The following is a 26,049-nucleotide window of genomic DNA, read 5'->3' on the forward strand; positions in this document are numbered from 1 at the left end:
CCCATTCCATGGAAGCCCAAGGATTTTTCTTGATCCATTTATTGTCCACAATCCTGAAATAAGAAACTTCTCAAAATAGGATGTTACAGTACTAGACTACGTTCGAGAAGGAAATCAGGCCAAGCTCGTTACGCCCCGCGTATGCCTCAAAAGCCCAAATTGACTTTTAAGCACTTAATGCTTTAAGAACAAACATCCAACTCATATATCTTCTTTCTGGGAATGTCTTAAATGATAAAGTCATCAACTTGATGTCTTTGCATGGCTCAAAGAGGCCCAAAAGCAATTTCTAACCTTCTAACTCTATATTATGAACATTAACTCTTGCATGGTTGTGTTAAAGCCGTCAAGATGCTATTTTTATGCATTACAGACCTCAAAAACATCAAGATATACTATTCTAAGCTTTTGGAGTAACTTATACTCACATGAATCAAATCAAGGGACCAAAAGGATGATTAAGGCGAGCAATGCTTCTCCAAAGAGCTCTTCTTCCTTCGTAATGAACCAAACACGCACTAACTCACTCAAAAGGATCAATACTCTCACAAAAGGAGCTAGGGTTTCAAGAGAAACTTCTTAGAGGATGGAGGTTGATGATAAGTTCATCATCAAAGGAGTTAATGAGGTTTTATAGGATCCAAAACCCAAAAATTAGGGTTTACCCTTACTCAAGTACTCTAGGTACACCCAGCGTACTAGGGGTAAAACCTTGTGTCAAGGTCTCAACAAGGTACGTCTCGCATACCTTAATTACGCCCTTCGTAATGGCCACATATGCAAAAAATAAATAAACACTTAGAATTTAGGGAATTTAACTAGGAACAGGGCACAACTCAACTTGGCAGCCCTACTCAACAACCCTTTACCAAATTAAAAAAATATTACATTTTAATTTATTAAAAATGTGGCAAACCATCCATATGATGCACCCCTGGCCGCACAATGTGGTTGCTGAGGTGGCACCGTAATGTGCATTGCACACCACACCGACCCCCATATTTGTGATGCGATAAGGCTACCACAAGAGAAGGTTATATGTCGCACCTCTTTGTGTGTGTGTGTTAAGATGTGATATGACATCCATCAGTTTTGTGGGGTGGAAGAAAAATAATATGACATGACATGAAATTATAATAGTGTGGTATATGACACCCTATGACCTAAATGACAAAAGTTGTATACATTGTGACAAGTTTGATGTAGTGTCAATGTGGCATGAGAAACAACAAGAGTGACACTAATCCCTCCATAGCCTAAGGGATGGAACCATATCAAAAGTTTAAAAGTTTGACTAAAAACACGGACCAGAAATGTAATTTTCTTATAAATCAATACATATATGTTAATGACATCAATGAAATAGTTCCAAGTAATAATTGTTCCAATATATGATATAATCAAATCAATGAAATAATTCAAATAATAATGGTTCCACTATTTGATCGTCATAGGTCACACTCATTATTCTATTTGCATTGACCACCGAAGTTCTAGGCATATGGTAATCATATCGGGCCGTGTTGTTTTTTTAACTTATCCTATATATAATAATTGGTTATGACGTGTGTGATATATAAACCACACAAATTCAATCCAGATTTTGTAGAGATCGCTAGTAAAAATTCAATACAGATTTAATACAGATTTTTGCAGAGATCGCCCAGTAGACTACAATGTCCTAGTATACTAAAAATCATTACCGCACTAACGATTAAACCAGAAGAAGGACTCAACCTCGTTAAACTGAGGCTATATATAAGCATTCACCTGTACTGTCCATACACACACTCACTCAAAAGTTAACTGCTTATTCCAGTGATAATTGTAAATAATGTTTCTGTCGTTTTGCCTCCTTCTCTTTCCTCTTATTCCAGTGATCCTTGTGCTGTATCTGTTCACTCCTTTTGCAAGATTTTCATCTGCTTCAAAGACCCACAAAAACCAACCTCCATCCCCTCGCAAGCTTCCAATTATTGGAAACCTTCATAAAATAGGCCTAAACCCCCACCGTTCTCTTCTGGCCTTAACCCAAAAACATGGTCCACTTGTGCTCATTCAACTTGGCCGTGTACCCGTGCTTGTAGCCTCATCAGCTGAAGCAGCCCATGAAATCTTGAAAACCCATGATGTAATCTTCGCCAGCAGACCCAAATTAAGTATCCCTAATGCACTTACTTATGGATCTAAGGACATAGCGTTTTCTCCATATGGAGAGTATTGGAGGCAGGTGAGGAGCATTGCTGTGCTCGGGCTTCTAAGCAGTAGACGAGTTCAGTCGTTTCAAAGAGTAAGAGAAGAGGAGACCTGTCTAATGATTGACAAGATTGGAGAAAGTTGCGGTTCTATAGTTGATTTAGGCGAGTTGCTAACTATCTTTACAAACAACGTAGTTTGCAGGGTGGCCTTTGGGAGGAAGTTTCATGGGGTAAAGTTTAATGACTTGTTGAAAAGGTTTACATACCTGCTTGGTGCTTTTTCTGTTGGGAATTATATTCCATGGCTGTCATGGGTGGATCGATTTAATGGTTTAGAGGCAAGAACAAAAAATATTGCTGTAGAATTTGATGAGGTTCTCGAGAGTGTTCTTGAAGAACATATAAGTAAGAAAAGAGCAGTGGAAGGCGATGTTAGTGGTGAAAATGAAGAAGGCCAAGATTTAGTTAATATCTTAATCGATGCTCAAAGAGAACACACTACCACGTCCTTTACTCTTGACAAAGATGTCATTAAAGCCGCCATCATGGTAAGATCTCTCTCTCTCTCTCTCTCTCTCTCTCTCTCTCTCTCTCTCTCTCTCTCTCTCTCTCTCTCTCTCTCTCTCTCTCTCTCTCTCTCTCTCTCTCTCTCTCTCTCTCTCTCTCTCTCTCTCTCTCTCTCTCACACACACATTAAAGCCGCCATCATGGTAAGAGTCGTATTTTTTTTGAGTTCATTCATCCATTAATGCTTTGTAATTCTTCTAGGACATATTTGCTGCTGGAACTGATACCACATCCACAGCCATAGAGTGGGCAATCAGCGAGCTAATAAGACATCCGAGAGTAATGAAAAGGTTGCAGAAAGAAGTCACTGAAATAGCGCAAGGAAAATCGATGATTAGTGAGGAGGATTTGGAAAAAATGCATTACTTACATGCTGTCATCAAAGAGACTCTCCGGTTGCATACTCCACTTCCACTACTCATTTCTCGACAATCAACAGAATATGTGAAATTAATGGGCTATGACATTCCAGCGGGTACGCAAGTGATTATTAATGCTTGGGCAATAGGAAGAGATCCTTCACTCTGGGAGGAAGCAGAGAAGTTTTGGCCAGAAAGGTTTTTGAAAAGTTCTATTGACTATAAAGGGATGCACTTTGAGTTCCTTCCATTTGGTGCTGGACGCAGAGGATGTCCTGGTATTCAGTTTGCAATAGTTATTAACGAGCTTGCTTTAGCAAATCTTGTGTACAAATATGATTTTGCAGTGCCAGATGATATGAGAGGGGATGAACTGGACATGAGTGAGATCACTGGACTAACACTCCATAGAAAGTCCGCTTTACTGGTTGTGGCGACTTCTTGCTTCTAGTGGTGCATTACATATGCTTTCGTAACACTAAGTTGTTGACACTTAATTAGTAAATAAACGTGATCAACATTATGGATAAGATTTTATTAGTTGATTTTGTGTATAGCTAGAATATGAAAAGTTTGTCGAGTGAAGAATCTAGGAAATGAAGAGTCTTACTATAACATCCGAAAAATTAAGATAAAAAATTTACGTGTTCAAATGCACAATTAATACTCCCAACAACCTTTTACTGTCTATGCGATCCAAACAAACTGATCACTTAGTCTCCTTACTCCCGACAATGCACTAACACCCAAACATGCCAACAAGACTAAATCTAAGACCTAAGAGCTTCAATCAAATGACTATCAGGTTCCACCCATATGAATCACACATCCACCGGTCCACGATACATTGTGGCACCCTCTAGTCACTAGAACATTAAGCTCATGGTACTACGCGAATCTCGCCTCTATTCCATCACGGTCCTGAAGACTCACGTCCAGCACCACAGGAGCCTAAAGATACTCAACCGCCAATTCACCGACTTTTAGGAACCCAATTAACATCCCCTCGACGCTAACCGAACACAACACAAGCTATACCCTTTTATCTTCGATAATTCCTTTCATAGTACAGGTTGTCACTAATCCAAAATCAGACGAAAACATGGTCGCACATAACCGGAGAATGAGATAGACATTTGTACTTTTGTTCCAATTCAAACGTAAAAAACCAAATAAGAACCATGCCAATAATCTGAATCAAGTGCTCTCATGCCATCACACTCAGTCCACAAACACTACCTTGTGACCATAATCGAGGCACTACCACAATTTACACCCCCAAGGGGAGACACAAAACAAACATTGGATCTACTGCATTCCTTCTTCCTCAAAATCTTACCCAAAGGGTAAGGTATCAATAGATTTAATGAAATGACGAACCTCAATCGTTAGCATAAAATACTCATGAACGACTGATACAAGATCCTACACCTCGATTGAAACTGAACAGATCCCACAAATACACAACTATCTCGATAAAACTTCCAAAATTATCCAGATTTGTTGCCAAAACCCCGAGTCGGATCAATCTAAATACCAACCCTGACATGCCCCAAAATTGGATTCTATGCTGATCTAGAGTTACACCTGAAAAACTAACGACACTGCCTCGAAACCCAAACTCCCAATAACTAAGGACTGTTTTTGAGCTCGAGCCTGCTATGAACAATACTTCCATAACCAAAATGTGATATCCTCTATTTTTCAGAACCAATTTCAAAATTTTGTTTACGTATTTAAAAATTGAAATGCGGAAGTTCCCAGTTAAATAAACATTTTTGAAATAACAAAAGTTATTTAATTAAAACTTTCAAGATGTCATTCGTTTATATCCGAACATACGTTCCATCGTATATAAAAAGGTCCTGAAATAACTAATGCAAACATATAATTTCTTCCACTCAGCATCCTAACCAGGAAATTTCAACTTTGGCTCCACTCAGCATCCTAACGAGGCAATTTCAAGTCCATAACATTTTAATGATAAAATTATTGGATTAGTGTCTAAGTCCATAACTATTTTGGTATGTACTTGACCTGATTGTGAGCATGGTCCTTTTGGGTTGCCTTCACCATAGCAATATGTAGGATGAATTAAGAAGAGAAAGGTTTAATTATGATTTATAATATATTAAAGGAGAAATCATAATGTTTAATTAATATTAGTCAAGAATTAATTCTGTGAAAAAAAGAGATTAATTAAACTTAAGGGACTTATTGTGTAATTATAAGATAATTACATAGATAGGCTTATGGACTCCATAGAAGGTGGAGTGGACGAATTCTATGGGGGAAACCTATTAGAAGTTGTCCAAGGCTTCTAAAGAAGATGTCCATGGGCTGCTTAGGGCTTAAGCAGTCAAATTAGAGTTTCCTTGTCAGATAACCCTAATTGCTTAAGTATATAAGGAGCCCTTAGGCACCAAAAACGTGGGCAACTCAAGGATTAGGGTTTCCAGCTGTTTTTGGTGTCTCCCCTCTCTTCTCTTCTTCCTCTTGTTGCTTAGTGGTGTTTGTGACTCCATTACAGGTGCAACAATTGAGGCACTAAGCTTCTGAATCCAATCAAAGCAAGGAATTGATTGTTATTGCAATATAACAATCAAAGGTAATTACTAAACCCTTATTTCAGTTCTTATATGATATGTTTATAGCTTTGGATATTCAATTGCATGTTCATTAGAAAAACTAGATCCAAAATCTATTAGGGTTTGCATGTACATCATAGGATTGATGTTTTGCTCAAAGCTCATCAGTGGTATCAAAGTCTAGGGTTGTTTGTTAGTGAATTTGATGCTTGATTGATCGTTTTTGCTTGGAAAACGAAGTTTTTTGGCTTCTGCTTGTCCGACTCGGCGAGTCAGTAGATGAACTCGGCGAGTCAGACTGACTCGGCGAGTCCAGTCTCTGACTCGGCGAGTCCGAGGATCTGTCAGTGTTTTTTTGCGATTTTCTTGTTGTTTTGGCTTGGGATACTTACCATAAACGTTTTTAATTAATGAAGTCCGATTTTTATTGATTTTGGGTGAACATCCTCACCAAAATAGTAGATAATTACCATTTAATCAAATATTTGTTACCTTATAAGATAATGTTTAATTATTTGAGTAATTTGATGAATTATCCTGCAAGATTTTTGACAATGTCAAAATTAGATAATTGCCTTGTTTGAATAGTTTCAAATTGCACCCTTTACGTTTTATAGTTTAAATTTAAACTTAAAAGTTTTGGTTTTGAAATTTGAATAAGTTAAACCCTAATGTTTTGAAAAGTTTCAAAACTTGCCCTCAAGTTTTGGAATTTAAATTTTTGATTAAAAGTTTTATTTTGAAATATTTAAATTCTAAACCCTAATGTTTTGAAATGTGTCAAAACTTGCCCTCAAGTTTTGGAATTTAAAAGTTTATTAAAAGTTTAATTTTGAAATGTTAAGTTCTTAAACCCTAGTAATTTGAAAAGTTCAAATCACACCCTTATGGTTTTATTAATTAATAAAGTGTATAATTAAAAGAGTTTTAATAAACCCATAAAGTTTTGGTTTACATTGAATTAAATTAAAAGTATAATTTACTAGATTGAACCACCTAGTATTTTAAAAGTGTAAAACACACCTTATACTATATATAACATTAAAAGTCTAATATTATATATACATATATATATATATATATATATATATATATATATATATATATATATATATATATGAGTAAACAGTCAGTCTTACCATTAGTAGGCCTCATTCACGAAGCTGGTCTATAAGGGGTGTTTAAGGAAATTGCCTATAAAATGGCGATTGAATGGGTATCCACTCTTACCCACCGCACTCGTGACTAGTGGAGGGTCGTTAGCCGAACGGGTAGGATAGGACAGAAACCTTCCATTATAAGTACAATGAAGTACAAAGTAACTAAATTCTTATACAAATTCCCAAATCATAGTTACTTTAGGTAAAATGTGAAATTGTATGCTAATCCATGGGATTACACTTCGTACCCTTGTCAAACGTTAGTGGAGCGTGTGTGGTTAACCGACACACTAATTTGGGGATGACATTGGTGACGAAGGGTGGCTCGATGCTTATCATAGATCAATGGAGGGTGTGTGGCCAACCGGCACCTTGATTAGGTGATAGTAGCATTGGGTGCACCACGTGATTCGTATGGTTATTCACACCTTGTTTGTGATCCTCGGCATCCCAGTCACAAATGGTAGGGCATAATCGAGATTAAACATGCCATTGAAAAGTTCAATGAATCTCAAAAGGTTCAGGAGTTTCAATTCATTTACAACTTAAACTTCTTTTTCGTTTTTCATGGTGGAAATTGGTAAATCGTCATTTACCTACCTTCAAATATTTTGCGACTAGATTACAGCATCCCTCTTCTAGGTTGTAGAGTATTGTGTTGGATCCTAGCTTGATGTTTCATTTGGGTGTTACATCACGAGTTCTAATCAACTTAACTTGAATTTTCTCCCGTTTTGTAGATGTATAGTTCTGACAATCATGGTCTTCCCAAATCCCATGGAACAAGCTTTCCAAATAAAGATGATGTTCCACGATATGATCAAGGAACAAGAGATCATGCTTCACTTCCTCCACCTCCTCCAATTGTTCTCCCTGCCCCCACAAATTCAAAGGCTTGAAAAGTTCAGGCTCACTCAAGCCCTTATTGGCAATTAAGCATGAAGATGGAAAATCAATGTGTGCACACGTCTTAGAGATGAAATCAGTCATTGATAGGTTAAGGATGTTGGGTGTCGATATCTCAGAGATGTTGACTATTGACTGGGTTCTTCAGTCACTTCCTTAATCATATAGTGAGTTCATAAGAGAGTACTATAGGATGGATCATGACGTAACCCTCATTAATCTCACCTATTTGCTTATAGCTGCTGAATCAGCAATGATTTGGCGTACTGGTCAAGCAAATTTATTTGGTGAATCAAACTCCCAAACTTCAATGGACACTGGCAACATTGTAAGTCCATAAAGAACTAAGTCTGTGATTGTCCGATCTGCTATGCCAAAGGAGTCCATTTGCTTTTATTGCCAAGAGAAGGGGAATTGGAGACGAAGCTGCCCTAACTACCTAAGAGATCTAAGAGATGGGAGAGTCAATACATATGGCTCTACTTCAGGTAAAATCCATTAACTAACTCTTTTAAGTTCCTATTCTAGATTCTTAATACATGACGTGATAAGATTACATTTTGATGTTTTGTAGGATCGAAGAAAAGAGAGGAAGCTTAAGGGAAGAAGTGAGCTGAATCTAATCGTGAAGAAAGTGGATTTCGATCGCATTGTTTGAAGATTAGATTTTTGAGCTACTACTTGGAGTTAGAATAGATTGTTAAGAAATATGTAAGAACATAGTTTTTCAACTGAATTTCATTATAAGGAAAAAAAATTTCCACAATAAAATGAATTTTGATTTTATCTTATTTATTTAACCTTGCAATGGCATGTATGAAAAAATTGATGTTTGAAGGTTTCTATTATTAGCAATAATGGATTTGATTCTTGATTATTTGTGGAGATGTCAAGAATTCACCAAACAGGGAGAGTTTCTCATCGCTCAAGTTTCAATTGGACGGAAACTTGGAATCATACAACTTGGTTGCGTGATGAATGAAAACTTTCATATTTGGAAATTACACTAATTCTTTGACAAAGTGTCAAGTGAAGGACTAGGAAATCGAGTACACTAGGTTGTGTGTTGATCAAGTCCACCACAAAGAGAGATAAGATATTTGTCATGATTTTCTAAAAGTTTAGTACATATGATTATACTTATAAGATTAAGTGTAATTCTGAGTTGATTGAAAGAGTTTCAATGAATAGCAGAACGAATAAAGAAGAATCAAGTATGCAGAAAGATAAAAGTTTCTCTATTCTAAGAAGAAGGAAGAGTACCTTTTATTGTGTTTTATGATAAGTCTTAATGATTAAGAACCATATCTCAATTGATTCTCTAAGTGAGTCTTAGTACATTTGTATGTCTAAGAAGAGGAATCGGGAATTGTGGAATTGGTTAAATCAAGAAGTCAATCATACTTCGTTCCAATATCGAATCTTAGAATCATACTCCAAGATTACGAATTGAGTGACAAGTCTTAAGTAGGTTTATAACACTCATCAAATGTGGAGTTTGGAAAAGGTTTTCTTATTCTTGCACATTTGAAATTGGTAAGTTGTGATGTCTTGGATATGACAACGACCAATTAGGACCAATTTGTGAAGTGTTTTGTCTTGATAAAAGCTACACTAACTCTTGAATATTTGTTTGTCAAGAGATGTTTCTTGATAAGAGAACCTTATATGTCAAGGAGTCAGTGGGAGTTTTAATGTTTTTGAAAACGTTTCAAGAACAAATCAAGAATAAACCTTATCAATTATCACTAGCACACGACTTGAGGTTTACAACCTATCATGTTGAAATTATTTTGTTTATGTGCCATTCCAATTGAGTTAATTATGCATGTGAGTTCTATGAGTTCTCATTTGAATGCATAAAGACAAAGCACCTTGATCAATGGAAAGTACATTGATATGTAAGGATAAGTTGCTAAACTACTTGGAAGACATGGTGGGCACACGTGTTACCATAAGGCAAGAAATCAAGATTAAGAAAGTTCAGTCGATATGAGTTTAGATTTGTCGCCAATTTTGGTTTTGGCAAATTCACATGGATAAGAACTCATACACCATAAAATCTAAGTGTCATAAGACTCCCTCCTTCATGAAAATGATTGTGAGGAAATGCTTTCACTAAGAGAGATTTTAAGAAGATAGCAATTGTGAAAATTGTATTCTCAAATTCGATTATGGTTACAGCATCCCTTTCCATAGTTCGAATTGTGAGATTTGGCAATTAGTTTGAATATTTGGAACTTAGTAACATTAGTTATGAATTGTTTAAACACACATATGAGCTGTCTAAGGCAAAGGTGTATAAGTTTAAGAAGCTTAGATAAAGGCTTCTCGAAGCACCTAGTATTAGAAATATGAATTTCAGAAATTCAATAGGCATTGTTTTCTGGAAGTTCATTTGTTTTCTGAATACATGTCAAAGCTAGTGGGAGCATAAGTGTTATGCTTATATAATAATAATCATCATGATAGTGGGAACATAAGTGTTATGCCTGTATGATTATTATGGCGAGTATTGCAAGTTAGCAATATTAATTATAGAAAAACAAAGATTCAATTTGCAAAGTTGCATGGGTTGAAAAGTTGTTTTGCTATAATTAAGGGAGAGAATATTATACTTCGTTTCAAAATCTAAAGCTATAATAATATTAGTCAAAGGATACATAGTGTGCTCTCAAATTTTGATTATGATTACGGCGTCCCTCTTCATAGTTTGAATTGTGAGAATGTGACACATAGAGTATTATGGCAGAAGATTGATAAAGTATCATATCTTTATGTAAGACATTATGCATCGTGTCCCATACGCTTCAAGTATAGGATCGATTGCAAATGCTATGATATTTGACCATTCAAAAATTTTCCAAATGTATAGCGCATTAAGAGGGAAAAAGGACTAGAATCGGTTTTGACTAAAATAATTAAACAACTATCAAAGGACGATCCAAAGTTCGCTGAGGATTGGTCGCTTGTGAGTAGTTGGAAGTATGGTATTAGATGGACCATATCGATATTAATATGAATATATAAGATTCTATTAAGAATGAGTTTTCATATGGAAAATGTGGAAATGTTTCCATATTGGGAGTTGGATATTGAGAGTCTATGTATAGATTAGAAAATTTTATGCGAGAAGGATGTTCAAAGGAATGTACTTTAAATGTGAGACTTCACGTCTATGGAATTGTCTTGTAACAATTTCTGATAGAGTATTTTGTAATTTCATTAGCCAGGTCTTGGTGACTTTTTTACTATGACTTTGCGAAAGGATCATTGCATAAAATGTTAGAATCTAGTATATTCTAGTAGTGGCAAGAACCTTGTGTTCTAACACTAATGATAAGGATTTTGAATTGTGAAATGAGCGTCATTGGAAAGGTTCTTCAATTGATCTATTTCACAAAGTAAGGACCATAGGAAACATAGTGTCCATGCTTTGTGCATGTGACAACTATTGGTTTAATTCAAGTAATGAGTTGATTATCCGAAACATTAAATGATAAATAATGAGTAATCAATATGGTGGATAAATAGATGTGTTTTATTTACTCTCACGAGTTTGGGGCCATATAGGATTAAGTATAATTATTATGTTTTAGTTTGCATGTTTTGACTTCCATAATAACTGGGTTATTCGAACCTCCACAGTCGGTCATACGTTGGAAGTAAGTATGAAGGAAGACTTGATGGGTTTTGAGCATTCTAACACTTCCTAAGTGTACATGCAACCCTAATAAACCTTGGATCTATGTTTGTCTAAGATACATGCAAATAATTATTTTTCCAAGGCTTATATCCTAACTAGCATGGCATGGGGAACTTGAATCAAATAAAGCTAGTAAAGCTAGTAGAAACACTTACCTTGTAGTTGTAGTTGATTCCTTGGAGTTTTAGAGCCTAGCACCAATAATGTGGATGCCTCAAATGAAAGTCACAAATCACCACAAACTTGGAACTTTGAGAGAATAGTCACACTTCTCTTGAAATCGGCCCTCACCTCAACATGTGTCAACTAGTGTTCACTAGCTTGATTTCAAGAGCCAAAGCCTCCTTTATATAGTGTGGTGGATTAGGGTTACATCCATGTAAACCCTAATACCCATTTCTCTTCATTTCCATGAGATCCATGGGTTAAAGCTCCATGGAGTATCCATGGACTTCTCCATCCAAGCCTAGCCCATTCCAAATAAGCATAAGCCCACACTATATAAATATATAAGCCCATATTTAATTAGTAATATCTTTGATCACTAAATTAATCCTAGATTAATTATAGATCACTACTAATTAAATAATATGATCTTATATTAATATATTAGAACTTATAATATATTAATAAATCATAACTTGTACTATTCTCAAATATTATCCATAAATTGTTCGGGTGAAGTGCAACCCAAATGGACCATGCCGGGTCGGGTCAAGTATATACCAAATATAGTTATGGGCTTAGACACTATATCCAACAGTCTCCCACTTGGATAAGTCTAGTAACTATATTTGCAAGTATAACTTCAGGAACCGATCCGCAATCATAGCTCTTTAAACTCTGTTGAACTAGAACGCGCCATTTAGATAAGTGATCATATAATCCTCTGTTCTAGATATCAGCCGGACAAACACATGGAACATTGTCTTGCTTATTGTCCAGCATTTGTTTCCCGATTTTCGATTTGTTTGACATAGAACTCAACTGAACACATCAATTTAGTTCTGACCGGGCCCGGTACATAGGTCAAAACAAAATCATCGAGGGGCCCAGATATCAGCTTCTAATCCAAGAAGGAACAGATAAACTTCGACTCATATGTTTGTGCTACCACTCATTGAATTACACACAAAGGCACGTTTTATAACATCGAGTTACCAATGCGTTTACGTACAATCAATGCATAACCAACTCGTAAGTAACAAATCATATCTCTAGGTTTGAAGACTTATATGATATTACCGTCTCACAATCACTCGAGATAAAATTCCATGAAGTGATTCCAGTGAGCGTGGGTTGAGTCCAATGCTCAGAACTTATGAGCACTCATGATTGTTGTAGCCATGTCCAACACCTTAGACCTCTGCAACCAATCATGACAGTCTTGATTCATACCTACTTCCGACATATGACCGACTGTGGAGGTTTGAATAATATGATATACCAAACATAATTATTCTGGAAGTCAAAATATGCAAAAGAAATATAGTAAAAGATCGACAAGAGATAGCAACACTTTACTCATAAATAAAACACCTTTTATTCATCATCAAATGTCAATTACACTTTACAAATTTCTGGGTTATCTAACTACTAAAACTTATATCATCCTTCAGCCCTATGCTCCGAGCATGCTGGAGATGCTTAACCCTACTCAGTCCCTTCGTGAGGGGATCTGCCGGGTTCTCATCCGATGATACCCTCTTCGCCATGAGGAGTCCTTCTTCAATTCGATGTCTGATAAAATGGTATTTTCTGTCGATGTGTCTGGATCTCCCGTGATCCTTTGGTTCCTTGGCTAAGGCAACCGCACTATTGCTGTCACAGAAAATCTCCATTGGCTCTTTTATAGCTGGAACAACTCCAAGGTCTCCGATGAAGTTCTTTAGCCATATCGCCTCCTTTGCTGCCTCGCTTGCTGCTATATACTCTGATTCACAAGTGGAATCAGCCACTGTCTCCTGCTTGGAACTCTTCCAAGAAATTGCTCCTCCGTTTAGGGTAAAGACCCAGCCTGACTGAGAGTGGAAATTATCCCTATCAGTCTGGAAACTAGCATCACTATACCCTACAACTCTCAAGTCATCACTCCCACCGAAGGTAAGGACCCAGTCCTTAGTCCTTCGCAGGTACTTGAGGATATTCTTTACCGCAGTCCAGTGTTCCTTTCCAGGGTTCGCCTGATACCTGCTAACCATGCTCAAAGCAAAGGCTACATCAGGTCGAATACACGTCATAGCATACATGATCGATCCTACAGCTGAAGCATAAGGAAATCGACTCATTTCTGCTATCTCAGCCTCAGTACTAGGGCTTTGTGTCTTACTCAATCTAGCGTTACACTGAATGGGTAACTCACCTTTCTTGGAGTTATGCATGTTGAATCATTTCAACACTTTGTCCAAGTAGGTACTTTGACTAAGTCCAATTAGTCTTTTACTCCTGTTTCTCAAAATCTTTATCCCTAGGATATAGGCAGCTTCACCAAGGTCCTTCATAGCGAAACACTTCCCAAGCAAGGACTTTACTTCTTGCAGGGTTGGGATGTCATTTCCTATGAGTAGTATGTCATCCACATACAGTACCAAAAAACTGACTATGCTCCCACTAGCCTTGATATAGACGCAAGATTCATCTTCACTCCTCGAAAAGCCAAATTCCTTGACTTTCTCATCAAAGCAAAGATTCCACCTGCGAGGTGCCTGTTTCAATCCATAAATGGATTTCTCGAGTTTACACACTCTATTAGGGTACTCGTTGCTGACAAAACCCTCTGGCTGACTCATGTAAACATCTTCAGCCAACTTTCCATTTAGGAAAGCGGTTTTGACATCCATTTGCCACATTTCATAGTCATGAAATGCAGCTATGGCTAACAGAACCCGAATAGACTTAATCTTGGCTACTGGAGAAAAGGTCTCATCATAGTCCACTCCAGGAATTTGAGAGAAGCCCTTTGCAACCAGTCTCGCCTTATAAGTGTGTACTTTACCATCCATGTCGGTCTTCTTCTTGAAGACCCACTTGCACCCTACAGTCTTACGACCAGGTACATTCTCAACCAAGTTCCAAACTTGATTGTCATACATGGATTGTATCTCGCTATCCATGGCCTCTTTCCATTTAGCAGCCTCAGGGCCTGCCACGGCTTCCATGTAGCTGTTAGGTTCTTCCAGACCTACTAGTGTCTCATCACTAATAAGTGTCTCACCTTCCGCAGTAATATGGAAACCATAGTAATGCTCAGGTGCATTCCTAACTCTCGTGGAACGCCTCAGAGGTACAGGCTCATCAATTGGCTCAACAGGAGTTTCCTCCTCAAGTTGAGGGCTAGTGTTTGAAGTTCCTTCACCGCTTGATTCTTGAATTTCTTCAAGATCAATTTGCCTCCCACTGTCTCCTTGGCTTATAAATTCTCTCTCTCGAAAGACTCCTCTTCTTGCTACAAAGACCACATTGTCACTAGGTCTGTAGAAGAGGTAACCCAAGGATTGCTGTGGGTAGCCGATGAAAATACACCTCTCGCTTCGAGGTTCGAGCTTATCATGAGTCTCGCGTCTCACGAAAGCCTCACAACCCCAAATCTTGATGTGGTCTAGCTTAGGTACTTTGCCAGTCCACATCTCGTGAGGAGTTTTGGCAACTTTCTTTGTAGGGACAAGATTAAGGATATGGGCGGCAGTCTCTAAGGCATACCCCCAGAATGAGATTGGTAGCGTAGCTCGACTCATCATGGAACGAACCATATCCAACAAGGTTCAATTACGCCTCTCAGCCACACCATTCAACTGTGGTGTCCTGGGAGGTGTCAATTGTGAGACAATCCCACATTCCCTAAGATAGTCGAGGAACTCTGAACTAAGATACTCACCTCCTCGATCGGATCGAAGCATCTTAATGTTCCTGCCCAATTGATTCTCGAATTCCTGTTTAAATTCCTTAAACCTCTCGAAAGTCTCTAACTTATGCTTGATTAAGTAGACATATCCATATCTACTGTAATCATTAGTAAAAGTCAAATAATAACGATTAGCATCCCTTGTGGCATGTTTGAATGGTCCACACACATCCGCGTGTATAAGGTCCAACAAACCTTCACCCCTCTCACACGAGCCTGTGAAGGTTGACTTTGTCATTTTTCCAAGTAAGCATGATTCGCAAGTATCATCTGACTTTAGGTCAAACGACTCCAAGACTCCATCCTTTTGGAGTTGGCCTATGCGTTTCTTGCTTATATGTCCAAGACGACAATGCCATAATGATGCTTTATCCAAGTTATTATTATTAGTAGAATCAATACACAAAACATTATTTCCCAAGTTATCTACAACAGATACAGCTTCATACACACCATCACAAGGTAATGCTTTAAAATAAAAAACATTATTATAGAAAACATCTATAGAACCAACTTCATTATTAAATGAAAAGGTAAACCCTTGTTTGTACAAAGCATGAAAGGAAATAATATTTCTTGCCATTCCTGGCGAATAACAACACTTATTCAAATCTAAATTAAACCCACTACTTAGCGATAAAGTATAAACTCCAATCTTGGTAACATGTAAAGCTTTCCTATTCCCCATGATCAAGTTTATTCTTCCTTGCTCCACATTCTCACTTCTTCTTAGTCCCTGCAAGTCACAACAAATATGAATACCACAACCGGTATCAAGAACCCAAGACTTAGAATGGGGTGAGTTATTAGAAATGATAGTGTAAGTACCTGCATGGTTGGGTTTGACTTTCCCATCCTTCACATCTTGCTGGTACTTTGGGCAGTTCCGCTTCCAATTAGATTTTTCATGACAATAGAAGCATTTAGCCTCTTTTGGGTCAAAAGAAGGAGTGACGAAACCTTTCTTGGTTCCACTTGAAGAAGATCCATCAAGCGTCCGAGCCTTGGTACCCTTCGAGGATCTCTTTCTCTTCCTCCATCGATTTTTCCCAATTGCCAAAACCGGAGTTGAGTTTGGAGTAGGAGTGATAGCAACCGACTTCCCCTTAAGACCTGATTCTGCGGTCTTGAGAAGTCCCTGAAGTTTGCTGAGTGCGACCTCTTCCTTATTCATGTGATATGTCATGCAGAATTGATCATAGCACGATGGTAAGGAGTGCAAAATGATATCTATTGCAAGATCCTCAGGGAAGTTCACATTAAGCTTCAGCAAACGATCCACATACCTTTGCATTTTCTGCATGTGGCTCGTGACGGATTCCCCGTCCTTCATCATGGTTGTTATCATGGAGCAGATGATTTCATACCTCTCTTGTCTTGCACTTTGATGGTATCTTTCCATCAAATCTTGGTGCATTTCATAAGGGTAGAAATCCTCATAAGACTTTTGGAGTTCCGCTGTCATCGTGGCCATCATGATACAAGCCACTTTCGTAGCATCCCTTTCATGTGCCTGAAATTCAGCGATCTCCTGAGGAGTTGCAGTGGTCTCATCAATCTCCTTAAGCTCCTTGTCAAGGACATATTCTTTGTCCTCGTAGCGGGTAATCATCTGATGTTTCTGATCCACTCATTGAAGTTGGATCCATCAAAGGTGACTTTCCCACACAAGTTCATAAGGGTAAAGGAGCCATTTGGATTAGAGCCAGAAGCAGCATTGTTTGAAGACATCTAAAAAGAAGAGAACAAGATTAGTTTAGATATAAGAGAGTCCTTAATAAAACACCCAAATGTAATATTAAGGCTAGGATCCAATCACAATATAATATAACTTAGAAGAGGTATGCCGTAATCTAAGCTATACCATATTTGAAAGATAGGTGAATGACGATTCACCAATTTCCACCACGAAAACCGAAATATTTAAGTATTAGGCTTTGATTGGTTCTTAGAAATTCCTAGATTCTTTGAGATTCAATGAACTTTTCAAAGGCATGTTTCAATCTCGAGTGTGCCCTCCAGGTTTTGTGACTGGGATGCCGATGATCACAAAACGAGGTGTGAAGTAACCATGCAAATCACTTGGTACCCTTTAAAGTTTATCACTCAATCGATGTGCCGGTAAACCACACACGCTCCATCGATACTATAACAAACCTTTAAGTCACCCTTTACCTACCTTGTTAAGTCCAAGTTAGTGTGCCGGTTAACCACACACGCTCCACCAACGACTTAAACAATGTGTAAAGTGTAATTTCATGGATTAGCACCTTATTCACATTTTTCCTAAAGTAACTAAGATTGGGAATTTAATAAAACATTTAGTTACTTTATAATATTCATCATACTTTGAATGAGAATTTATAAGTCCTTGTCTTACCCGTTCGGCTAACGACCCTCCACCAGTCAAGCAAGCGGTGGGTGAGAGTGGACACCCATTAAGTCACCATTTTATAGGCAACAACCTTCTACCCACCTTATAGACCGGCTTCATGAATGAGGCGTACTAGCAGTAAGACGACTTTGTTCTTATACATATATATATATATATATATATATATATATATATATATATATATATATATAATTATTAAATCATAATAATATAAGTATAAGGGTTGAATTTTAACTTTTAAAATTCTAAGGGTTGGAACTAAAGTTTTAACTTGACTTTACTTGTTCCAAAACTTGAGGGCAAGTTTTGTAAACTTTCAAAACTTTTCATATCTTGTAACTTATGAGTTTAATAGAGTAATAAAATGAGGACTTTTCATTTTTCTAACTCTTGTGTTCTTTTAATGTTTTTTTTAATCCAAGAGACTTTTGGTTTTCCATAACTTGAGGACAAGTTATGGACTCCATTAAAACACATTATGATCAAGAATTAAACTACCACATAGGTTACAAATAATTCCTATGATCATCTAAACTTCATAAGAACAAGAACATGAATATGAACACTTTCAAGAATCAAAATCACATTAAACTTTGTAATTTTGATAACTAGTTGTTGTAAATGAATTAGCAAAAACATTACACCAGCTAAAACAAGTTTTCAAGTACCAAAACAGTTTAGGGTAATGTTTCCAATCCATTTCCAGCAACTAAAGTCGAAAATCTACACTCTGTCGACCCTACTCGCCGAGTGCATAAACCTACTCGCCGAGTAGGTTGAAGATACAAGTGAACTCGACGAGTCCCCCCATGGACTCGCCGAGTCCATTTGTCAGACAGCAAGTTTTTCGACTTTTTTTCCAACTTTTAATCACAAGTATCAAACAAACAGACCTAGGCTCTGATACCACTGATGGGTTTTGAGCATTCTAACACTTCCTAAGTGTACATGCAACCCTAATAAACCTTGGATCTATGTTTGTCTAAGATACATGCAAATAATTATTTTTCCAAGGCTTATATCCTAACTAGCATGGCATGGGGAACTTGAATCAAATAAAGCTAGTAAAGCTAGTAGAAACACTTACCTTGTAGTTGTAGTTGATTCCTTGGAGTTTTAGAGCCTAGCACCAATAATGTGGATGCCTCAAATGAAAGTCACAAATCACCACAAACTTGGAACTTTGAGAGAATAGTCACACTTCTCTTGAAATCGGCCCTCACCTCAACATGTGTCAACTAGTGTTCACTAGCTTGATTTCAAGAGCCAAAGCCTCTTTTATATAGTGTGGTGGATTAGGGTTACATCCATGTAAACCCTAATACCCATTTCTCTTCATTTCCATGAGATCCATGGGTTAAAGCTCCATGGAGTATCCATGGACTTCTCCATCCAAGCCTAGCCCATTCCAAATAAGCATAAGCCCACACTATATAAATATAGAAGCCCATATTTAATTAGTAATATCTTTGATCCTAAATTAATCCTAGATTAATTATAGATCACTACTAATTAAATAATATGATCTTATATTAATATATTAGAACTTATAATATATTAATAAATCATAACTTGTACTATTCTCAAATATTATCCATAAATTGTTCGGGTGAAGTGCAACCCAAATGGACCATGCCGGGTCGGGTCAAGTATATACCAAATATAGTTATGGGCTTAGACACTATATCCAACAAGACTGTTATGAAGAGTATGTAGATTGTCTGAAGAGTTTAGACATAGCACGAGTTTGCGGCAGGGTTCATGAGTGCTTTGATAAGATTAGAGTATTGGAGTAAACCCACGCTCACTTGGATCACTTCATGGATTTATCACGAATGATTAATGAGACGATAATATTGTTTATTCTTGAAACCGAGATTTGTGAGTTGTTATTTGTTGGTCGATTGCACGTTGATGATAAGTAAACGCACAAGTAACTTGATGTTATAAAACTTATTGTTGTGTGTGATTCGATGAGTGAATGCAAGCGAGCATTCGAGTCAAAGTTTATCCATTCCTTTTACCTAAAGTAGGATAAAAGCATATATGTGGGCCTCTCGATGATTTAGTGATGATACCTAAGCGCTTGGCCAAGCCGGGACTAAGTTGATGTGTTCAATTGTAGTTTGTTGTCAGTCGTCATAAATCGGAAGTCGGGAAACAGTAAAGAGAGAATGATTGAAATTCATGTCTTATGTCTATACGATATCTTGAGAATGGAGGGATATATAATCCCTTATCTAAAGGACACGCTATCTGATAAGATCAGAGTTGATAACGGCTTTTGAAAGCTACGATTGTTGATCAGGTTTTGAATTCATATGGAAAATAGTTATTAGACTTATCCAAGTGGGAGACTGTTGGATTAGTGTCTAAGTCCATAACTATTTTGGTATGTACTTGACCCGATTATGAGCATGGTCCTTTTGGGTTGCCTTTACCATAGCAATATGTAGGATGAATTAAGAATAGAAAGGTTTAATTATGATTTATAATATATTAAAGGAGAAATCATAATATTTAATTAATATTAGTCAATAATTAATTAAGAATTAATTCTATGACTAAAAGAGATTAATTAAACTTAAGGGACTTATTGTGTAATTATAAGATAATTACATAGATGGGCTTATGGACTCCATAGAAGGTGGAGTGGATGAATTCTATGGGGGAAACCCATTAGAAGTCGTCCGAGGCTTCTAAAGAAGGGGTCCATGGGCTACTTAGGGCTTAAGCCGTCAAATTAGGGTTTCCTTGTCAGATAACCCTAATTGCCTAAGTATATAAGGAGCCCTTAGGCACCAAAAACGTGGGCAACTCAAGGATTAGGGTTTCCAGCCATTTTTGGTGTCCCTACTCTCTTCTCTTCTTCCTCTTGTTGCTTAGTGGTGTTTGTGACTCCATTAGAGGTGCAACAATTAAGGCACTAAGCTTTTGAAGCCAATCAAAGCAAGGAATTGATTGTTGTAATACTCGTGTTTCTAGCCTATGCATTTATATTGAGGTGATAGTCTAGGTTAACCTTTGTAACTCATTTTGAAGAAATGAAAAGGAATTATGTGAATATTAGGTGAATTATGTGTTTTATGCTTAATTATTAGGGTTTAATTAATTAAGAATAAAAAATAAGCGTCAAAATTAAAGTGTGAGATAAATCCGATATCTTTACATAAAGTTGTAGTGGTCGAAACAAGGATTTTAGGCATATAAAGAATACCAAAATCCGAATTATAACGAAGAAGTTATGACCTGTCGAAGTTTCGCGACAAAACCGGCACGGTGCTGAATGTCGTAATAAGTGAGTTTTTGATAACCTACTTTTTAGCCTTAGTGATCTAAACGAAAGTCGTAGTATTCGTTAAACTGAGAAGTTTGATAAAAAGAACGCCCAAATCTGACTTCGTATGAGGAAGTTATGATTTTTCGAAGTTTCAGCTTAGCAGTAGACAGCTAAAAACTCGAATTTTAGATCGAGTGATTTTTAGCCGACACTACCTAAAAGAGAATTGAAGGTCTCGTCATTAGTAGGACAACGGTAAAAAGTCTGACGAAAACGGATGTCGGATGAAGAAGTTATGAAATTTTAACGGATTTCCTGTCCCGGTCTGTTAAAAATAATAATATAAAAGCTAAAGTCAAAATTAGCCGACGAAGTCTAAACAAAAGTTGTAGAGCGTAATTTCACCTACACGTGCATATAAAGAACGTCCAAAACGGAGCTCGTATGCGAAATTTATGGATGTTAGAAGTTTTGGCGCGAAAATCGAGAAAATTCGCATAGTCACGAGTTGCCACATCACCCTTGCCTCGCATGTGCCACGTGTTAGAAATGGTGAGTCATGCGAAGCCACGTGTCGAATTCTGATTTGACCGAAGGGAGGCCCAATCCGAACCTCGCACGTCTAAGTCCGAGCCTCGCACATGGACTGCTAGATCGTGGTCCAATCAGCAACCGCCACCGAGACCCTCGCACGTGCTGCCATCTGTACACCTTCACCTGTAGACCCTACCACCGGAACCGACTTCGGACCTAGACCTCGGTCCAATCACAAACTGACAGCGAGCCCCTCGCAGGTGCGAGGCATGTGCGAGCCCTCCCTGCGAGCCTTCGGATCTGCAGCGCGTGGCCTTTTCTCAGCCCTAGGATCAGAAACCTCCTCCTATAAATAGAAAGGTGTGAACCCTCCCGGCTAGAATTTAGAAATTGGCAATTTTTCCCCCTTTTTTTACTATTTTGGCTACTTTCACATCCCCCGAAGCCCCGATACTTATTCCAAAGCCAAGAATACTCCACGAAGTGCCCGAGAAGCCCGAAAAAATTATCTTTTCGGTTTCGAAGCCCGACCTTTGCAAAGCCCGGTTTCTCAATAAAACTCCCGGTTTTATTAGAAACGATCATTTTAGGAAACGAATTGCTGCCCGATTATTATCAAATCATGTGAGTGTATAGTCACTTTCATTTTACACATAGATATGAAGTATTTACCTTATAATACGTGCTATGTGTAAATATATTAATTGTTTATTTGAGGTGACTGTTGAGTTGATGTTTTATACAAGTTTTAAACTGTATAAGTATTTTTATCTACAAATATGTTGGGTAGAACATGGGTACATAGTGATGTGTGATAAAATAAAATTGATGAGAGGCCTCGATGTGTTTTGAGATCCAGTCATCTAGCGGAGTTTGGATGACGGCCACGGACTTTCAAGACAGTCCAGTGAGAAACATTAGCAGGTCCGCAACCTGTAGGTGTTAATGAACGAGAGTGTTCGTTCGTTGTACTCATTCCCCCGCATTGTTTCCTTTAGGACATGTATGGCTGAGGAAACCCCTTAGCAGTAGTGTCCATCCCGATTATATTCTTTAGGTTAGGTCCCTTGTGAAAAGTGTTTAGGGACGTAAAGTGAGGATAACGGGAACGGGTAATCAGGGTTATTGTTGATTGGTGAACTTAATTAGCTTATTATTATTGTGGGTTGAAAACTCTATATGCTCACTAGGCTACCAAGCCTGACCCACTCATCTTTTTATGTTACAGGTAGTGGACCCCGAGTATAGTCGGAGGACGACGAGAGATTTTTGGATTAAAGGCCATTAGTTGTAAATAACTGTTGAAAGGCTTATAATGTCTTGTTTATGCTTTTGATCTGCATCGGAACATGACATTCCGAGGATTTGATATGAAATGAAACTATACATTTCTTAAAGAAGGTTTTGATAAACTTTTATCATGTTTTGTTTTTGGAACAAATTCCGCAACATCTTTTAAAAAGATTTCTCTGATTTTATTTTAAAAAAGCATAAATTAAATCTGTCTTTTCTGGCCGAGAAATCAGGGGATGTCACAATTGTTATTGCAATATAATAATAAAAGATAATTACTAAACCCTTATTTCAGTTCTTATATGATAGATCTAAGGTTTATAGCTTTGGATATTCAATTGCATGTTCATTAGACAAACTAGATCTAAAAGCTATTAAGGTTTGCATGTACACCATAGGATTGATGTCTTGCTCAAAACCCATCAAAAATATCATTCATGCAAGACATATATCAGGTGTAAATAGATAACCTATCCTAAGACCATCTACTCAATTCCATCCGATCCTCACGGATCCTAATTTGATAATTACATGGAAGAATCACCTTACCGTATGAACTGTCTAAGCAAATGTTTGACTACACCTGCTAGGGTATTCCTTGGCTAGTGTAAGTCATATAAGGCAACCAATGTTCAGAGATTTTGATGAATTTGGCTTTCCATTTCATTTACATCCACGGGTTACAAAGTCATGCTAGTAACATAATTCACAAGACCGCCTAAAATAGCCAAGTGTTGGTTATATACTCTGGTCGATGACTCAGACATACCGTCTGGTTGTCTGATCTGGACCCACCATTTATGGTCATCCGAAGAAGGGGAGTATTACACTCCAATTTGGTCGCACACTCTAACCCAACTATAAGACCTAATCGATGTTAAGCCTATTCGACAATAAAAAATCCTTTATAAGTTTTATTCCTAATCTAAGGAAAGACATATATCTAAAGGAAATTGATTTCCACAACAGTTCCTAATCCAAATGTTACTAACTTATTTTTACAAATAGCACATAACATAGCTAATACAAGCAACATTTATTATATGGATATTTTGAAGTTAAGATTATGTTGTTGATAACAAGTACAACACTCACTAAATAAATGGTCACCTATAGGAAGCACTATAATTATAAAACAAACGTTGTATGCATCATGGTGGCAAAAATGACTCCAGAATTACAAAGGAACTATGAGGATTATTAGTACTGGGTTAGGTTTAGATTTAATAAATTGTTGCTACTTGTTAGAGATGACATGAAACATCATTTCATTTCATGCTTTATTTAGACAAGGTTTTAGATATTCTTTTAATGATATGAATGGTTATATTTCTACTTACAAAAATGGTGTGTTTTATTTTGAAGCTTTACCTTGTGATGGTGTGTATGAAACTATAATGATTGTATACAATTCAGGAAATAATGCTTTTCATATTAATTCATCTAATGGTATAGACAAAGCGTGCTTGTGGCGTTTTCATCTTCGACATGTTAACAAGAAACACATGGCTCAACTCCAAAAGGATGGAGTGTTGGAATCATTTGACTTAAGGTCAGATGACACATGCGAGTCTTGTTTATTGGGAAAGATGAAAAAATCATCTTTCACTGATTCTTATGAAAGAGGTGAAGGATTTTTGGATCTCATACACACATATGTTTATGGGAGCTTCAGATCCACCACAAGGGATTCAAATCGATTCTATGTGACTTTTACTGATGATTATAGCATATATGGATATATCTACTTAATCAAGCATAAGTCAGAAACACTTGAAAAGTTCAAAGAGTTTAAGAAAGAAGTCTCGAATCAATTGGGCAGGAAGATAAAGATGCTTAGATCTGATAGAGGCGATGAGTATCTTAGTATTGAGTTCCATGACTACCTCAAGGAATGTGGAATAGTTTCACAATTGATACCTTCTAGGCCACCACAACTTAATGGTGTGGCTGAGAGGCATAATCAGACCTTGTTGTATATGGTTCATTCCATTATCAGTCGAGCTTCACTTCCAATCTCATTATTAGGGTATTCCTTAGAGATTGCTGCCCACATTAGGACACATCAAGGTTTAGGGTTGTGAAGCTTTCGTTAGACGAGAGACTCACAACAAACTTAAACCTCGAAGTGAGAAATGTATTTTCATCGGCTACCCACAAAATTCCTTTGGATATTTGTTCTACAGACCTAGTGAGAATGTGGTCTTCATAGCACGAAGGGGGGTCTTGTGAGAGAGAGAGAGAGGCTCATATGCAAAGAGGACAGTGTGAGTACCATTGATCTTGAAGAAATTCAAGAGTCAAACAATGAAGGAACTTCTGAAAATGCTAAGGCTCAACCCGAGGAAGAAATTCCAGTTGAACCAATTGACGAGTCATTACCTTTTAGACGTTCCAGTAGTGTTAGAATGCCACCTGAGTTTTATGGTTTCCATATTAATACAGATGGTGATACGTTTATCAATTATAATATAACGGTAAATTTGGATGAGCCAGCTAACTACAAGGAAGCCATCGTAGGCCCTAAGTTTGCCAAGTGGAAAGACGCAATGGACAACGAGATCAAGTCCATGTATGACAACCAAGTTTGGAATTTGGTTGACAATGTACCAAGTCGGAAGATAGTTGGGTGCAAGTGGATCTTCAAGAAGAAGACCGACATGGATGGAAAGGTACACACTTTCAAGGCTCGACTGGTTGAGAAGGGCTTTACTCAAACCCCATGGGTTTTCTATGATGAGACCTTCTCACCGGTAGCTAAGATCAAATCTATTAGGGTAATGCTAACCATAGTGGCGTTTCATGAATATGAAATTTGGCAGATGGATGTCAAAACCACTTTCCTTAATGGGAAGTTAGCTAAGGATGTTTACATTAGTCAACCAGAGGGTTTTGTGGATGCAAAGTATTCAAATAGAGTGTGTAAGCTTGAGAAATCAATATATGGATTGAAACAAACTTCTCGCAGATGGAACCTTTGCTTTGACGAGAAGGTCAAAGAGTTTTGCTTCTCTTGAAGTGAGGATGAATCTTGTTTATATGTCAAAGCTAGTGGGAGTATAGTAACCTTCCTAGTATTGTTTGTTGATGACATACTTCTTATAGGAAATGACATTCCAACTTTGCAAGAAGTTAAGTCTTGGCTTGGAAAGTTGTTCGCTA

General features: G+C 37.4%; 1 protein-coding gene across 1 annotated transcript; it reads left to right on the top strand.

Moving 5' to 3' along the window:
- Positions 1-1,611: 1,611 nt before the first annotated feature.
- LOC111913582 (cytochrome P450 Tp4149) lies at positions 1,612-3,739 on the top strand. The gene is made up of 2 exons (XM_023909311.3): positions 1,612-2,746; positions 2,967-3,739. Exons 1-2 carry the CDS (start codon positions 1,835-1,837, stop codon positions 3,573-3,575), a joined length of 1,521 nt encoding a protein of 506 aa, XP_023765079.1. The 5' UTR covers positions 1,612-1,834; the 3' UTR covers positions 3,576-3,739.
- The last annotated feature ends 22,310 nt before the right edge of the window (positions 3,740-26,049 follow it).

Source organism: Lactuca sativa, chromosome 1 (genome assembly GCF_002870075.4).
Source record: "Lactuca sativa cultivar Salinas chromosome 1, Lsat_Salinas_v11, whole genome shotgun sequence".
In the NCBI taxonomy this organism is placed as follows: Eukaryota; Viridiplantae; Streptophyta; class Magnoliopsida; order Asterales; family Asteraceae; genus Lactuca; species Lactuca sativa.